General features: G+C 42.4%; 1 protein-coding gene across 2 annotated transcripts in view; it reads right to left on the bottom strand.

The window, feature by feature from the left end:
- Nucleotides 1-19,209, bottom strand: part of MYLK4 (myosin light chain kinase family member 4) — a 265,505-nt gene that overhangs the window by 168,665 nt on the left and 77,631 nt on the right. Inside the window, exon 1 of one of the 2 annotated variants that reach the window (XM_063923046.1) lies at nt 6,543-6,880. The exons of the other annotated variant lie outside the window; for it this stretch is intronic. Coding sequence (XP_063779116.1) covers nt 6,543-6,680 — 138 coding nt within the window. The 5' untranslated portion in view covers nt 6,681-6,880. Of the gene's footprint in view, nt 1-6,542; nt 6,881-19,209 lie in introns of those variants that run through there. 2 annotated transcript variants of the gene reach the window in all.

Here is a 19,209-nt window from a genome sequence, read left to right as displayed (position 1 = left end):
CTGAGGATATTCAAATGGAGCCCATGATAAGCTTGTAGGCTGCACTTAATGTGTATTTCTGTTTAAGACTCAAGAGGCTCGAACAGAATTCCGCTAGAATAGGGCTTTCTGCCATGATCGCAATCACCACAAGGCATTAACCCATAGCTCTGCACACTTATCCCAGCACATTAGTCACGAATGTAAATTGAATGGAAAAAGGGTTGTAATTTAGTAGCTATGGCGTAAAAGTCCAAGGTTATAGGCCCTTTTCCTCCCATGGAATCCAGCCTAATTGACTACGGCCCTCTAAGGACAGATGTATATGATGCTTGTTTTGCGTGGAATATTTCAGCTTCACGTAAAATGTGATTTTCCTCCGATTTGCCACATGATGACTCTTAAGGAAATACAGAAAAGAGTTCAGAGAGTGATCTGTAGAAAGTAATCATGTTTCCAATGCATACAGTACTCTGCATCTTGTAACATAAGGCTCTGAGTGACTAGGGAACATTAGAATCCTGTCTATGCCAGCAGGTACTTTTAGGAAAGAGCACAGGTCAATAACATAAGTCACATTTTTACTTCTTCATTTACTTGACAGTTACTTCAGCAAGTCGGCATCTGCTGCCTCACTAACAATCTGAGTGGATTTTCCATGAGGCACAGATCTTGTCAGCATGTTTTTCAAGCTCAATGTTGTCTTTATATAGTCATGCCACTGGTGACGTCAGTGCACATGCTTGGCATGCTTTACTCTCTGGTACATAATGTTATCACTAGAAATGTTTCTATTGATTTATTGATTTATTTTTAATGAGGGTTACATTATTATTATTATAATTATTATTATTATTATTATTTATATTGATGATTTATCAAGATATTTCTTTAATACGCCCATATCACAAACTGTATTTTCAGGCAATCAAAAATATGAATGTAAGGAGCAGTTATGAATGTAATGTTATATAAAGACATGGTCAATACATTTCACAAGTACTACAGTATAAACAATAAAATATCTAAATCTAAAAACGGACAGTCCTACTTGGCTACAGTACATTTATCTAAAGCCCTTTTGGAGATCCAGTGCAGGTGTTGGCTGGAGGTTCGTGGCTTAGAGGGATATGTACTAAGCAGTGAAAAGAGTGGAGACGTGAGCCAGTGGAGAAGTTGTCCATGGCAACCAATCAGCATTGAAGTAACATTTATTATTTGCATTCTATAAAATTATACGTAGCAGCTGATTGGTTGCCATGGGCAACTTCTCCACTGGCTCACTTCTCCACTCTTTTCACTGCTTAGTACTGTACATCTCCCCTTAATCACTGTCCTGAGCCCTACTACATGCAGAGATTAATCCCTGAACCATGCACTTCACTGGTCAAGTGGTGAGACAATTGTGAGTCTAGCAGACACTGTATATAATGCTCATATTTTTTAATCCAAATAAACTGGAAAATAAGAAATAAAATGAAGAGTATATTTTTGTAGATCTAGCACTTTTCTAGGTGTTTGGACACAGCGGAGATATTGGATGCAGTGGAGCAAATGTTTCCTTCTGCACATGCATCTAAGCTGCATTGCTCATACGTCCAGTATGCGTGCTCAGAAAGTCAAAGTTTTTATTGAGGTGCATCGGAGATGCATAGTCTTAGAAATGGATGGTGACAGAGAGGTGACTTAGTGGACGCACAGGGCTGGACCGTCTTATGGGCGTGTTTTGGGAGTGTCATGGGTGTGTTGCAATAGTGGTTGCACAGAGATGCAAAATTCTTTACATTGGAGGCAGGGGCGTATCTAGAGAGGAGGAGGCCTGTGTGCAGGTTCCGTCAGGGTCCCCACCTCTCTAGCCGGCAGCAGCACTGTGCTTCTGGGCACTAGGGTTGCTGGGGACCCTAGTGCAGTCCCAGAGCGCATGTGAAGATCTCTGTGAAAATGGTGCTGTGGCCATTTTCCCAGCGATTTCCGTACTGCGCAAATGTGAAAGACCGGGAAAATGGCACAGCACCATTTTCCCAGTGATTCTTGCGCTGCTGCTTTGCCGCGGGACTACAGAGGGTAAGTAGTGTGTGCAGGATATGCGGTGTGGGCCCCCTGGACCTTGGGGGCCAGTGTGCACCGCACACACTGCACCCATTATAAATACACCAGTGATTGGAGGACTTATTTAGGCAGAAAATGTGCATGTGCTATAGGACTGGGTCAATTTTCAATGGTGTGATCGAAGGTGTGTCTTAAGATGCACCACACGATACATCAGTGCATATGAATGCTGAAAGTGGGCATTTCAGTCCTTGTGCATTCAGATGAATTGATGTACACCAGGTAAGGGCTTTGTAGTGGCGTCTGCATAAAGTCGCAGATGTGCAACTTGCAAAACATACACACGGACATGGCAGCTCTGACGCTGAGAGGAGGGTGGGTACTAATTACCAGGACCCGAAGAAGGGGATCTGGAGGGAGCACGGTTTGCCCACCCTCTCAGCATACTTACCTTGCACCTGGAAGTAGTCCCCTCCTCCTCTGTTATGCTATCTTCACGTGACATCTTCAGGAAGATGGTGTCACACAGTGAAAGCAAAGACTCTTTGCTATGAATTGCACATGTGACATCTTGCTGATTATCACTGGGAAGATGGCACTGACCCTCTTCCCAGAGCAAGCAAGGTAAGATGATGATGTGACACCTCTCCCCACCCATATGCATGGCACCCTCCAACTGTGACGCATGTGGGACCACATAATTTTGTAAGATATATATTTTTTGTAGGAGGTGTGGCCATACACCATTTGATTTGGCCATGCCCCCTATAGTACTTGGGCCCAATGCCGATCTCTACGGCCCTGACCAATGCTTAAAATATGTTATTTTGCCTTTGAAAATATCTAAAAAACTTAAATTGCATGTGGTCTCGGTAAGTAGTAAAGACTGGTAATTGTTTTAAGTGACACAGACTAAAATCACTGTGGTTGCACTGACAAATGGACGATGAATGATTTTCATTTCAGTAGCTCCTGCTATGCAAATGTTCTTCCTGGACACCAGCTAATTACAAAAAAATAATTATAGAACAAATTATAGAGCCTTGCTCCGCCTGCAGGAGGCCTGCCGCCATTTTAGTGACCGCAGCAGCTGCGTGTGATGTCACTCAGCCGCTCAGATCATGTCCCCATCACGCCCACCGTTGCAACCCCGCAACGCTCCGTCTCCGCCTTGGAAATGGAGTGTTGCCGCTCCCTCACCCCCAGAAAATGCAGGCGCATGCGCAGGATAGGCCCTGCGCATGTGCCCGCATCCTGTGCGTATTGCGATCCAACCTGAATCAGGCCCTATGCTCTGACTCCTATATAGCCTCATTAATGTACACCTTCTTTAGATAGAATAGACCACTTCTAGCCAATGGAGGCTTACTCAAATGAGAGGCATCTTCCGATTCCTCCATCCGGTGGCAGACACTGACACTGATACTGATTCAGATGTGGACAGAGTAGCTATTGCTGCTACTTACATGGAAGACGCTGCAGTGACAGCACTAATATGGTAATGTGGCAGGAGGTGTCACACCTGCTGCATGCATTAGTAATCCGAGTTGGATCCTAGGATGCAGCATCGGTTCATCTACGACACCATAAACCAGCTGCAAGACTCATTGTGTTGCACAAGCTGGCCACTGTAGATGCAACAAAGAGGCCAGGAAATCTTCCAATGGTAATCCTGGCTTTGACACTCCCCACAAGAGTGGCGACATGCCCTCAAATGGCAGCAGACTGTCAATCACGGACAGTCTGATGCCATACTGCATCCTACTGCGCATCATAGACCTGTACTGCACATGCACAGTATGGGTCCGGCACATGCGCAAAGTACCAAACATTGGTACTTGCGGCATGTGCAGCAGTAACACTGTGCTTATGTGCAGTGTTAGATTCCCCTAGAGCAGCATTTCACAAATGTGAATATGGAATTAAAATATCCGTCGCAATATGGATTGTTAATAATCATGGCAGTGCCCTAATTATTAATACATAGACCCCCTAGTCACAAATCTGAGTGTGAAAAAAAGGTAATTTTTTGGCATTGGCATATTTCTTTGATGGACTTGTAGAGGCATAGTATGGCCAGGGTCGGACTAGCCCACAGGGGAACAGGGGAAACCCCCGGTGGGCCCCACTGCCTGTGGGTTCTCCTCCTCCTCTAGGGATCAGGTTCCAGACTCTACCCTACTGCACTTGAATTATGCATTATACACACTGTATGTTACATTATACTTCACAGGACTATGGTTTATTATATATTTACCATGTACTCTCTAATGGTTAGCTAAACCTCTGTGGTGGCTGGCCACGCCCCTACTGGAGCCTAACCAGACCCTTAAGAATTGGCCCCTACAACTGCATTCCCCTGGTGGGCCCTTTATGCCCCAGTCCGACACTGAGTACGGCAGTGTATATTGCGCAACTGCATAATGATGTTGAGTTAATAAAGTTATGACATGTAAGGACACACAAGGCTTTACACTTCACACTCTTCTGCAACATATGTTTCAGTTATACGAGGTGAATGGGCATTTCTCAAGAATGACACATGAGAACTAAACTATGCTTAGGAGACATACTGACTATGGCAAATGACCCAATCCACTTCCTAGCGGTATGCAATAAAAAAATAACTCTATTATTAATATATCCAGAACCTGATTATGACCCCATGGGGCCCAAGGAAGGGTACTGGATTGGGTATCTTCCGCCTTCCATTTGTATATAAAAAAAGAAAAACATTAAAATGGGTTTCAGTATTTCAGGTTACAATGTATCATAAATAACTACTAGACCCATAAAAATGACAAAATAACTACTAAACCAATAAAAATGACAATCTGATACTTGACTGAAAAATTAGGGAATCATAAGAAAAAAAATTGTATTATCCTCAACATGTCCAGACATGTTTCATAAAAGGCACATATGAAAATGGCAATCCACACTTAATATTATGCATCAACAATGTAAAAGAAAAATGATTCCCTGGGAAGGATTTGCTGTTATCCTGTCTTGAGAAAAAAAAAATCTTCAAAAACAAGCTGCAAGAAGTGAGCAAGGTTTATGATATTATTTTTCACAATAACAAAACTAAGCTTTCCTTCATTGTGCTATTGCATAATAACTTGTATTTTTTGTTTAGAACTCAGTTAAACTGGTTAAACTGTGTAATTGCATGTATATCTATCTATCTATCTATCTATCTATCTTTATATATATATATATCTTTATATATATATATATATATATATATATATATATAGTTCCAAGAGAACACTGGCAAGGGTTAAAGATACATTAGCGGTCGCAGGATCGCAGGATCAGCACTTACGTTTTTTGCAGGGAAAGATTTATTCAGTCTATCAGTAGTAAAGTAACACAACCAGCGGCCCGTTTTCCCTGCAAAAACGTGAGTGCTGATCCTGCATATTTTCAAATTACCTTTGGAAAGTGAGTATTAATATATATATATATATATATATATATATATATATAATTATTATTATCCTTTATCTATGTGGCGCCACAAGGGATCCACAGCATTCAATTACAGCGACTTACAGTTGAAGACAATATAGGACAAGTACAGGGTAAATAAACAAAGCTACATCACCAGATGACACTGACATAAGTATCAGGGTGGTAGAAAACCGTGGGATTTGGTGCAGACGAAGATTATTAAAGTAAGAAAAGGACAAGCACATCAGGAAAGAGGCCCTACTCATGAGAGCTTACATTCTAAAGAGTAGATAGATAGATAGATAGATAGATAGATAGATAGATAGATAGATATTTCCGTATGTCCTTTTTTTTCAGACAATTGCACACTCTACCAGAATTAATGCACTTTAATATAAAAAAATAACCTAGAAAACAATTATGCACTTTCAGTGCTGAAAATGGAACTTTTAGAAAAAATGCAGCTTTATTTTCCACATTCTCTATATATAACTTTTTTTTTTCGATTTTACATGTTTTTGGACAAGTCGTGACTGATATGTATTATTAATTTAACAAACTAAGAATAGTAATTTACTTATTTCAATGAGGAATTAAGCTCCATTGTACAGCTATTCAACATTAGAATAGAAATCCAATATAAATGAAAACACAAATAATAAACTATTCTATCATTATCATAATATTCTGACAATGATATTATTTATACCATTTTCCTTCCATGCAAAAATTCCGGTGCTGCAAATATTTTTTACGTAGTTCAGAAAAAGTGCATTTTTCCAAAATTACAGTGAGAATGCACAGTCGTATATTATTTTTGGACAGAGAAAAGTGCAAGATGCTGCTTCAGCATTAAAAATTATTACATTCAAATATTATAATTACATTTTAAAATGTTCCCTATATGTCAATATTTTAAATTCACAGTTAAAAATGTTTCATTATTATTGTACCATATGTCAGGATACAAGTATGTTTTGCGGTAACGGCATATACAATATGTGACGAAAGCACCTTGATCTATACAATGGGATATACTGTACAATCACTGGCGCTACCTGTGTATTTCCCCGGTCTGCTGTCCTCTTGTCTCTCTTGATAGGCAGGACATTCCACAATAGGTGCCAGAGTAATGACGCTAGGGTGCACAGATTATCTGCCATCCACAAAAATCTGCCCTTAAACGGTAGATCCATTTCTGAAGTTTCAGGGCAGTGATTTTATAAAAAGAAACATATTTTCTAGTGCTTCTCTGTCTAACACAGCCAAGAGCAAACTAGGCTGCAGGAGGAGCAGGCATGGCAACGGACAGGTTGTATCCAGTATCATGGATCAACAAAATCAATGTACCTAAAATGGTATAATATGACAAGCAGATGACAGGCGTGAAGCAGATGCTGGGGGTAAGGAGAAAGGATGAGTAAGGCAACGCTTGACAGACATTTACTCTGACACTCTATCACTTGTCGACTGTGCAGGAACTCAGAGCACCATCAGCAGTAGCAGAATGTATCAGGCACATGTTACCAATCAACAGCACAGACTGCCTCCAGTGTAAAAGCTGAAGGACATTTAGTTTGTTGGGGGTAGTAAATCTTGGAAGCTGTGGCTGCATTCCCCAGGGAGGCAAATGTTTATATAAAGTACATTTCTGTCATATTTTGGCATCTGATATGATGCAAATAAAAAAAAAAAAGTGTTCGCTACGGAACTACTAAGGCTAGATGTAATAGGGTGCGATTTTATAGGTGTCTAAACAAATCGCACCGAAACGCACGTTTGTAATTTGCAATTCTTTTTCTTAAAATCACAAAAGTAATAGGGTGCGAATTTTAAGGTTAAAATGGAATTCGCATGCGATTATTTGCAGTTTTTAGTGAAGGAAACGTGATTTTTAGTAATAAAAACATGCAGATTTTAGGTCATGTTTTTATTACTTAGTCAGAAGCATAAACAGATCAGTGAGATCTGTGAAGTAAAGAAAGTGTTAAAAATGTAAAAAAAAACCACAGACATGCAGGTCGCTCCCAAGACCATAACCAGCCTCGGGTTCTTTGAGCCGGTCCTGGTTGCAAAAATACAGGGAAAAATTGATTGGGGGTTCCCTGTAAAATATGGGGGACAAAAGAAGTAGGGGTCCACTGTATTTTTGAAACCAGCACCAGGCTCCACTAGCCAGGGAGGTGATGCCGCAGCCGGGGGACACTTTTATGTAGATCCCTGCAGCCGCAGCATCACTCCCCCCAACTAGTCACCCCTGGCCGGGGTTACCTGGGGGAGTGGGGACCCCTAAAGGACCAGGGATGAAGCCCGAGGCTGTCCCCCCCCCCCCCCCCCGGGCGGTGGATGGAGGGCTGATAGCCTTTAAAAGTGTAAAAAAATAGAATATTGTCTTTTGCTGTGGAACTACAAGTCCCAGCAAGCCTCTCCACATGCTGGTACTTGGAGAACCACAAGTACCAGCATGCGGGAATTAACGTGCCCGCTGGAACCGTAGTTCTACAACAAAATAAATATTAAAATGAACACACAGACACCGTGACAGTAAAACTTTAATAAAAGTAAAGGTGCATACACGTGGTGAGATTGGGGCTAACCCAGATTCTCACTGTGCGATAGGGACTAGGTCGGTATCGCAAGTATATAATGACTGTGCTTGCGATACTGGCTATGTGCGATTTTGGCTAAGTGTCAATTTTGACTATCTTTTCTACGAGATAGTCAAAATTGACTTGCCTTCACAGTCTATCTAGTCTTGCGATGCTGACCATGCCGGACCGCACATCAGCATTTCATCGCGATCGCAAGGTGACTTTCACCTTGCGATTTGCACTAACTTTCATTACGATTGTGACTATATAGTCAAAATCGTAAGAAAATATCTCACCGTGTGTACACACCAATACTTGCACACTCACACTCACATACATACACCCACTTACACATACTTACCTACATCCAACATAGCCATTCACGTCCACTTGTCCCATAGCATCCACGATCGCTGCAAATAAAAATAAAATACTCACCTACCCCTTGCCTCTAGTCCTCTTCTTTCCAGCAGGCATCCATCGGTTAAAAAAAATAAAACGCTAAATATTCAGATCCTCAAATAGATGGCGCCGGCAGGAGGCAACCTTACTTTTAGCGATCAAGCAGAAATTTTGGTGCGATTGCAATTTCTGCTTGATCAAGGGGAAGTGGGGGGGGGGGGAGAGGCGCGGTCAGCATGGGCAGCCCCCAGTATGCGACTTTTACCACAGAATTAAAAGAAGACAATTAATAAATAAAATATAGATAATAGAGCAAGGAATTCCTATATTGTTGCTCAGCTATTAATTTGTCAATATCATATCCAAAATATACATGGTCAAGTCCCATTATTATGACCACCTCCTACATTTGACGTCGGCAGTGCATAGCCCATGAAGTACTTCATGTGTCATGCCCTGGCTTGGTTGGTATATGAGGTATGCGATAGGCCATCTGCACACATATCACTCGTTGCTGTCATAGGTGAAAGGGGCGATTTATATGAGTAGCAAAAAGGGATGATTATTGGCTGTCGGGCCAAGGGTGGCAGTATTTCTGAAACAGCACAGTTTGTGAACTGTTCGCATGCTGCTGTGGTGAAGGGGTATTCTGAATGGACAAATGGTACCTTTGTAAATAACTGATGTGGAACTGAGAGGTGAACTTCGGCTATGATGATGCACGAGGGTCATCTGACATGCTACAGTGGAGCAGCTCACCATTACAATGGATCTGGGCTACCAGACGTGTGTCTAAATTGACAGTGCAGCCCATCTAGCTGCTGTCCATGCTGTATATGGCAGTTACACTGGCTATTAACTGGTAACAGTGGCATCACAAGAGGGTGCGGGAGGTGTGGCCCGCACTCGGGTGTCACCCGCTGATGGGTGACACCAAAATGCTGGCTCCTGCACTATAACATTATGTGAAGCACTCAGTCCTGTCACTGTGTAGGAGCCGGCACTGCAGCCACAGCACTCCCCCAAGGGCAGCTCGCATCTCCCGAACCCCCGGAGTGACAAAAATGGGGGGTTGGGTTGCAAAGCTCCACCCCCTCAATGAATCCCCATCCCCTTCGCGAAGCCCTGCCACGGCTTTCACCCCCTCTGTGAAGCCCCATCCTTTCCCACAAAGCCCTGCCCCTTCTCATGGCACCGCACCGGGTGTCACCTCAGTAAGTGACGCCTCTTGCTGGTAGTCATAATAACGTGACTCAACCGTGTAGATTAAAGCTGTGATAAAATTCTCACAAACTGTTGAGCCCTTTACTAAGAATCGTATTTGGTTCAAGTACAAACACAATCAGCATCACTTGGTTACGTGACAGTTTTTCAAGATCAAACACTAAAATTTACTAAGAGTCGTGTTTGACAAAATCGTGTTTTCCAATGATGTATGCTTCTCTGTGTATAAAAGTCAAGAAAGAGTTAAAAATCAGAAGAAAAAGAAATGCGTCCCCCCCACCCCCAGTGTATGTACATACTTTACATACATTGTTTCCCGGCTGACTGACAGAACTCCTTCATGGTTCTCTGCACTTCTCACAACCACATCCAATCAGCCACTGGTCGTCTGAGACAGCCATTCTCAGCCAACCAGCGGCCTGCTACCATGGTAGTGGCCGCTAATTGGATCTGACAGACAGAAGTGCAGGAACCACGAGGGGGACTGCAGGGATCAGAATCTGCGCTTTGTTTTTTACCCTCCCGGGATGCCCACATGGAGAAAAGGATCTACAGTATCTGCTTAGTTTGCGTGTATGTATTAAACTTTTACTTTCTACGGCATGTGAGTACTGTCTTTATTCTAATATTTCCTTTACATGGAAACTATAGATACCAGCAGGCCTTTAATGCCGTGTATACGGGTACTTGTGGTTCTCCAAGTGCCGGCATGCGAGGCAGGCTTGCTGGGACCTATAGTCCCACTGAAAAGGGCAATACTATTTTTACATTATCACAAGCTATCAACCCAACACCCACCACCCAGGGGTACTGAGGATAGTCCCAGGCTTCAGCCAGGCCTAGGCAGCCCTGGAGAGGAGAACCCCCTTATTGGAGGGGTACCCACTTCCCCAGGAATCCCCGGCCTGGCCTGACTAGTTGGGGTGTTAATGCATTGACCGGAGTGACCCCGTCAAGTGTGTCCCCTGGCTGTGGCGTTACCCCCTGCTAGTGGACCACAAGCTGCAGACACTGGAAGAGGCTGGGAAAGCCCCTAGCATGACAAAAAATGGGGGTGAGACTAGTGGGTTCGACACTCCTGCATGATCAAGCTCCCTCGCTGCTAAGCCACGCCCCTTAATTTAGGCGCACGATAAAACTACCTTTTATATTTCACTTTTTTATCTACATGAATGTGTTTTTTCAAAAATCAATACTAAATGTTAGATTTTAATTTAAGTGCATCTAAAAAGACTATTATTTAATCTCCTTGGGCCTAATTCAGATATGATTATTCTTGTTATTGCTGTTGCTATCTTTTGCCGTACTGTATGCAATCGTTACTATATGCTAATATGGGAAGAAGCTAACCTGAGCATTGGGACACTCACTGTTGTCACATAGTTTCCGTCCGGCGGCGTGTAATTGCTGATACGTCAGTGCCATCATCACAAATCAGGTTATCACATACGTAACTGGGGGGGCATGTGACCCGGGCGCAGGATTTAGAGGTTGCTGAGAGAGACCCGGGGACAGTCCCAGACAGCAGCTGCGATACAAGCGCCTGTCAGTGAAGCCGGAGAACACAGAGCTGTGCAGCTGTGAGAGGCGGACCCAGGGTGGAGCTCTGACAGAGATGCCAGGCTCTCCTTGGAGCACTGGTTGAAGCCGCACCTCCCGAGTCCGCCTCTCACAGCTGCCACTCACCCTCACCCGTCTGCCAAAGCCGCCGGTCCATGCTACTCTCTCCCTGCATGCTGTCCCAGCTCTAGGACAGTGAGCCCGCAGTACAGATGGAGGAGAGAAGTGCATCCTCCAATCTCTGCTGCGCTCTGCCTCCTCCGCAACTGATCTGTATGTGGTGGCTGGTCCCTGCTCCAGGACAAGCCACCCATGTGCTGCTGCTGTGGACCAGGCCTGTCCTCCTCCCTCCACTGAGTCTACCACATGCTGTCCTCATTCACATCCGTCCGGAGCTTCACAGGACAGAGATGTTGAGATCTTCCTCATGGTAGGCACTGAGATGTTCTATTTTTATTGTTGGTAATGGGGGGTGTAGTGTAGTGATATACTGTAGCATGTAGCGCAGCGTATAGGAGCATGAAATGTAGTAATGTAGTGCAGCATATAGGGGACATAGGGCCTCATTCCGAGTTGATCGCTCGCTAGCAACTTTTTGCCGCCCTTCAATCAGGTTAAAACTTGGCAAAACTGCGCATGCGTATGCACCGCAATGCGCAGGCGAATCGTACGGGTACAAAGAGGATCGGTGCTGGGCGATGCATTTAACGAAGAATCCATTCACACAGCCGATCGCAAGGTGATTGACAGAAAGAGGGCGTTTATGGATGTCAACTGGCCGTTTTCTGGGAACGTTTGGGAAAACGCAGGCGTGTCCAAGCATTTGGTGTCTGACGTCAATTCCGGTACCAAAAAGACTGAAGTGATCGCAGTGGCTGAGTAAGTCCAGAGCTACTCAGAAACTGCAAAAACTATTTGATTGCAGCGCTGCAAAATGTTGTTAGCGAGCGATCAACTCGGAATGACCACCATAGTGTAGTAATATAGTGTAGTGTATAGGGGTATGTAGTGCAGTGATGTAGTGCAGTGTATAGGGGGATATAGTGTAGTAATGTAGTGCAACATATATGGGCATGTACGTAGTGTAGTGAATGTGATGTAGTGCAGCGTATATGGGTATGTTGTTTATTGGTGTAGTGCAGCGTAAAAGGGCATTTAGTGTAGTGATATACTATGTTGTGCAGTGATGTGGTGCAATATGTAGGGACTCACACGGGGCATGTGGATAATAACGCTGTTGGGGGGGCCATGTGACAGATGCTTTGCAGCACACGGCGTACAATATTGTCCAATGGTTACTCCTTTTTTTCTAAATATTCGGTAATGGGGGTGGGGCGCGAAATTGCTTCCTTGTCCCGGGTGATGAAAAGTGTAGTTTTGGCCCTGGCCTCTGTAGACGCGCAAAAGAACGCAGTAAGAAAACCTCAACCGATCTGCATACAATGGCCTCTTTGCAACCGCATCCAGATTAGGCCCCTTGTCAATAAATATTTTCTTCCCATTGTCGATGATAGCACAGAACAACAGGCATATAGTACAGTACATCTTCTCTTTACAGTTTTCTAAATAGGGGGCATTTCCGTGTAATATGCACCAAGGCCGAAGTCTGCTAAATTGAAACATTTAAAAATAAACCCTATCTTTCCAGACTTTTGATATTACAAGAGCCATTGTGCTCATGCGCAGACCACTACCGTCGGATTTTTACATTAACCATCGAGTTTGCATACAAATCCCAATCAGGCCCAGTGTATGTACAAAGGTGCTTTTGTGATCGAGATGGACGGTATCAGAAATGTTGTGTAAAAGTAATGGGCATACCTGGACAGTGATTGGGAGGTGGCTAGCAGTTCACGTAAAATGGACCATTCAGCGGACGCATAGGCATTTCTATAACAGGTGCAAGATGTTCGGTGCACATGGGCCCCTAGGTCCAGGGGGGGCCACATTGCAAACACCATGCACCCATATATTATACTTACCCCATGTTATGAGAATGTTATGGGCGTGTCAGTGAAAGCATCTGCATTCCCAGGCACACAGCCACAGGCATAGGAGGCAATGGTCAGACAGAGAAACTGCACTTGCCATAGGGCTGATGCAGGTTTCAATGATGTCAGTGATGGTAGTGTATAAGGACATACCAATCAATATCACAGCGTGAGCGGGTGCTACAGTGGCTGCCGCAGACCTTGCTCATTAGGCCGTATGAATGTACAAAAGGCATAGGAATTTGTAGCAGAATATGCATAAACTCGCAGAGGGACGACAACCAGAAATGCTGCTGCGTGTGCATTTTCATCTATTAACTCTGTTTCCCAGTACTAATTAAATTGTTTAACAACTCTTGACAACTGTAGTTAGGTGTGCTTAGCGATTGTGTGTGTGCGTGATTGTGTGTGTGCTTGACAACATCAATTTCTGAAGAACAGATTTCTGAATAAGGGATTCAAAATCAAATAAATATAGATGACCTATCCCTGAAAATTCTTAAGTAATAGCGCCACCTAGTGAAATATCTTAATATAAAAATACTATAATTTGAAAACTGAAGGCCTAATTCATGTTTGTATGCACTTGCCTATGTAGCTGAATATTTTTAGGCAAGGTAATTACTAATTATCGCAAGTGAAGCTGCCACCCAGAAAAGGAGGTAGACACCCACCGTGGTCATAGCAAACTCATTAGCAGCTATGTACACATATGCAGACTATGGGGGTTATTCAGGTTGCATTGCAATGTTTTGGGGGCGGCTGCGTGACATGACACACAGCCACTCCGATGGAAAAAAATGGCGGTGAAGGCAGAGGAACGACCACAGTTGCTGCAACCGCAATTAAATTGATGTCACGCGGCCTCCTCTAAAATGATCCGGTCAGTCCGCTGCGGACTTTGCACACAACCGAAAAGCGGTCTGTTTTACAACTGCTACTGAATCAGGGCCTATACTCAATAATGAGGAACATTGAGTGCTAGGGTAGCCCTATGGCAATGCAGACTGGACACAGCAGTTATGTTTTTGTACAAACATGCTCACAGCTCATGACAGATACGTGCCCTGAAAATGGCCATGACACGCCTGCATTTTTGCTGCCACTCCCCATTACCTCCTCCGAACGGTCCCTTCCTGTCAATAGCTTTGCAATACAAATCTCAGTTCGAGCACGAGCGCAACGGCACTTTGGCGCATGTGCAGTAAGATTGCAGCACATGCGCAGTCTGCTAAGAATCGCTCCATTACATGAACATCTGCATTGTGTGCAAACATAAATTAGGTGCGAATATGCAAATACACTTTAGCAATTAATTCAAAAGGTGCACAACTTGTTAGTCTGATCCCAAAGCAGCATCCTAAATTCTCTTTTCTTGGGAAGATAAAGGGTTTTCATAAGGAGTGAGCTCGGCAGGGTGGCTCATTCCCAGCCTTTGAGACTGGGCACAATACACCTTGCCAAGACTTATATAGACACACTTGCATCAACTATAATCTCTAGCTACTAATGCAGCAACTATAATCTTTAGCGTACTACTTTAGGATGCTACTAAATGGGAAGTAGGTATACATCAGCTAAGGCATATTAAAAATCTCTTATACTGTATATCAAATATGCTGCCAAAATTGCATTAATATGTACATACAGTATACAGAGTACTTGCTGACCCAACATAAAGCAATTCTAGGGGTCAATTCAGTTAGATGTGATGGGGCAGGTTGCTGTTGTAATGGGGTGTAGTATGGTTTGCCGGCGGCGGGGTCCCGGTGACCAGCATACCGGTGCCGGAATCCAGTCCGCCGGCATACCGACAGCTGGGCGAGCGCAAATGAGCGCTGCGGGCGTGGTGGCGCGCTACGCGCACCATGCTATGTATTCTCCCTCCAGGGGGGTCATGGACCCCCAAGAGGGAGAAAAGATGTCGGTATGCCGGCGGACGGGATTCCGGCGCCGGTATGGTGGTCGCCGGGAGGCCGGCCGCCAGCAACCTGAAGACCACCCGTTGTAATGGTGTAGAAATGCTGTCCAGGGAACCGCAACCCCCATCGCAGCCCGATCTCTACCGAACAAAAATCCTCAAGTCTGGAGGTACTGTATCATAAGGACGGCATATAGCCGCACCTACTTGCAGCTGCAAGTAATTTGTGTCACGTTGTATTGACCCCTAAATATAGAAAGCAAAGTATTATGTATTCTGTAATCTGTTTTATTGTGTTTTACTTAGTACAAACAAATAAAAGACTTACCAACAGACTGAGCTACCAAACAAACAACCCAATGAAGTGTACAACTAAAAATAAAAGTGCAATGTGTGACCTAACTGATCTGTGTAAATAAACAGAAACAGATACAACAGGGAACTAAAACAGGAGAAGGATCAGTAAACACTGGACTAGCACTGACAAAACTGGGAAAGGGAGAACAAAGGGATTACTAAACCATATACGAGAGAAATTCCCTACTTATTGTCTCTTTTTCACCGGAAAGCCTATGATATCACTGAAAAGAACAACGGCAGCTATTGCTAAGCAAACCTGGGAGTGTGGCTAAGGCTACTGAATCCAACAAACTGAATAAGTAGATGCGCAAAGAACAAAGGATTGTTGAAACTCAGGATCGAATGTTGTCACGACTCCAAAATGGAAGTTCCATGTCATGAAAGAACTTTTGAAGATAATTAAGGAACAGGGTGAGCAAATATTTACCCTCCTGGTAATACAATCCAGAAACCAGTAAAGACAACAGAGATGTACAAGAAAGAGACAATAAGAAGTAAATATTTAGTAAATATTGTCTTGGAGGTAGGGGACAGATCGGAATATTAATTTGTGGCAAAGCAAGTTTATATGGCTCAGGACTGCCTGAAAATGTGGAAAGAATTCCCAGATACTACTCAAAAAGTAGGAAGATGGGCCCTGAGAAAATTATTTTTTAAGTTATTTTAAGGTTGGACAAGGTCTCTTGATAGACTGTGCTTGAAAACTCATAGTTGAATTTTAAATTAGATTATGTGAAATGGAAATAGGGACATGGGATGGGTTTGGGTACCAGCATTGATGCCATGGCATCAGTGCTAGTTCTCAAAGCATGGAAAACTGCTTCTAATGGTTATGACAAAAATCATCCACAGAAAGGGGTTCTCCTACCATCTATCATGTTCAATTGAGAAAGAAGGAGTAATACAACCATTTACTTGAAACCAGCTCATAGATAGGAAAAAAAAATGTTTCACTACAGCATATTGAGACTACCCAGGCTGTTTAATGTGCTAAAAGGAACGCTCAATGCACTCTATCACAAATCTTTTTGGCATCAGTAGAAAGTAAGCATATTGTCAGAGAAGATGCAAGAAATTGCATTTAGCTTCTCTTCTCCGAATGAAGCCTACTTGACGTAGATGAAACCTGTTAGTTTGGGAACTTTTCAGCCAGATGGGTGAATTTATATCTATGCTCAATAAAAATTCTGTAATGTAATTACAACACGAGACCATGACCTCCATAGCTGACACAGTCAGTGAATCTGCTGGAAAACTGTCCCTTATTAAAGTGAGTTGATATACAGAACTTAATAAGGTAGAGAAAAGCTTGTGGATCTTATTTACTATCATTTATAAACATTTATTACTCATTTACACATCACCGGATATCTTATAATCTGTGTTCCAACCCCAAGGATACACACACATAGGTTCATTTTGTCAGAGGCTAATTCATCTACCAGTCTGTCTTTGGACTATTGTAGGAATTCCGGACAACCAACAATCCCCACAAAGGTAGGGCCCTAGTAGGAACTGAACTCACTGTCTATATTACAAAAGTGAGAAGCAATCTCTTTCTCATACTGTAGATCACCATTATTTAGACAGTGACTCAATGAGTGCACGATTTTCAACCATCTCCCATTTCCTCACATTTATCTTTAGCTTCTGTATTAAAAAACAATTAGAGGAAATACTGTTTTAGTGGCTATATAATCCTACTTAAAATTTAATTATTGCAACGGGATACAATCTTTATAAATTGGAAGGAGCACAACCCTGTTATTTGTGGTATTTTAATCTCCCTTAATTGCTAATAGAGACATATTATTGTCTCAGATAAGAAACTCAGAGCTCTCTCATAAACAATCCCTGTTATAGCAATAACTGGTATAGCTTACAAAACAGTTCTGATATACTGTATATATATATATATATATATATATATATTCCATTAAAAAAAGTGAAAATAAATTTTGCACAGTTCTCTCTGCATTACTATGAATTCGGGACTAAGAGCAGTACAATGCTATTGATGTGAGCCTGACACTGGTTTGATATTTCTAACAACTAGGCTTTAAGATCAAACAATTTGGATGATTTAATTCCACAGGGCAACCACTGTTCACCATTATATGGACTGCTAACAGGATTGGATTGGCCTATACCACTTTTGGGCCCCACGACCAGGGGCCCCACTTCCTCCTCTAGGGATCAAGTGTGCCCTTGAATCACTGTGCACTTGAATTCTACAATATTCATATATTACATTTAATGCACACAGCATAGGACATGGTGTTTAGTCTACAGTGCATTCCTGTTTTTTAATTTGATACATTATCATACATGCACTACCAGTATTTACTGTATATATTTATAAAAGGGCCTAGACCATCCACTGTCTAATGATTAGCCAAACCTCTGGAGACTCGTCACACCCCTACACATGGGCCCTACAAATGCATTCCTCCGGTGGGCTCTTCATGCCCCAGTCCAACACTGACTGCTAATGCATGACTGTTTTAATTATTGGATTAGCACATTTGTCTCAAAATAGACGGGTCCCTTTTTGTAATTATCCTTAGCCTACACCAGCAAGACAGTTGTCTGCATACAAGTGACCAAGGTTTATTGGCTAATCCTAGGCTCTCTCAAACATTACACAATGATTTACTATATACTGGTTATGGAACCCATGGAAATGTTATAGATTTTAAGAATGGGTTGAATGAATTCCCTCTTGAAATGAAGTGTCTTTATATAGCCTCTTTTAATATAGTATCTATATGTATAGTGTGAATATGGAGATATTTCTGAAACGTCATTGTTCATCTTCCAGTACTTCCAGTATTACGATTTTGGATGTTTTTACAAGGCATCAATCCAAAATCATTATGCTGCAGAAATAATAAAATGAAGTGCTCTACAGTGTCTCCTGCTCCACTGCGCATGTGTCAGCTTTTATGTTTTCTGTACTGCTCACAAGTGATTTTAATGGTCTGTGCTAACCACGCAAGCACAAAAGTAATTCCATACTCAAGAAATATTACTATTATTTTCACGATTATTTTCTATATTAAATACAGATATGGCAATCGCATATTGAACCAAAAGATCGATTTGGGACTGATGATTATCCATTCCTACCCCAACCTTGTTAATTAGTATTATGACATTTACTGTAGATATTTTTTCAAGAAATTTAGAACATTATTATCCTTTGCAGTTTCGTTATCGCTGAAGACAAATTGTCAAAGTTCACTTTACAAATGTGTTTTATTCCACTCATCTGCTTATTGCACTTTTATGTTTGACACTACTGTATTAAAAATACACCAATTAATACACCTGCTTTACCTTTCATACATTATACTTAATTTGAACAAACTGTTTGAATGAGGTGTTTGCCATATGTAGTTATCTGTTTATATGTCTTAATACACTTTCAAAATGACTCATATGGCACAAAGCAGTTTCTTCAGCACATACAAGTGACAGAGTCATTCATACAAAAAAGTTCCTTCTTGCCCTTAGCAAACAGACACACCTAAAATGAACATATTCAAGCTATACCAGCAAAAGTGTTAATTTTAAGTGCATAATTGCTTAACATGATCCAGACATTACTCAGGAAAATGGTATGCTAAAACTTTGATGTGCAAAGTGTTTAGAGTGACAAGGAAAACAGGACTGA

This window comes from Pseudophryne corroboree, chromosome 5 (genome assembly GCF_028390025.1).
Source record: "Pseudophryne corroboree isolate aPseCor3 chromosome 5, aPseCor3.hap2, whole genome shotgun sequence".
In the NCBI taxonomy this organism is placed as follows: Eukaryota; Metazoa; Chordata; class Amphibia; order Anura; family Myobatrachidae; genus Pseudophryne; species Pseudophryne corroboree.
The sequence above is the reverse complement of the archived record's forward strand: the minus strand, read 5'-3'. Positions and strand labels throughout refer to the sequence as shown.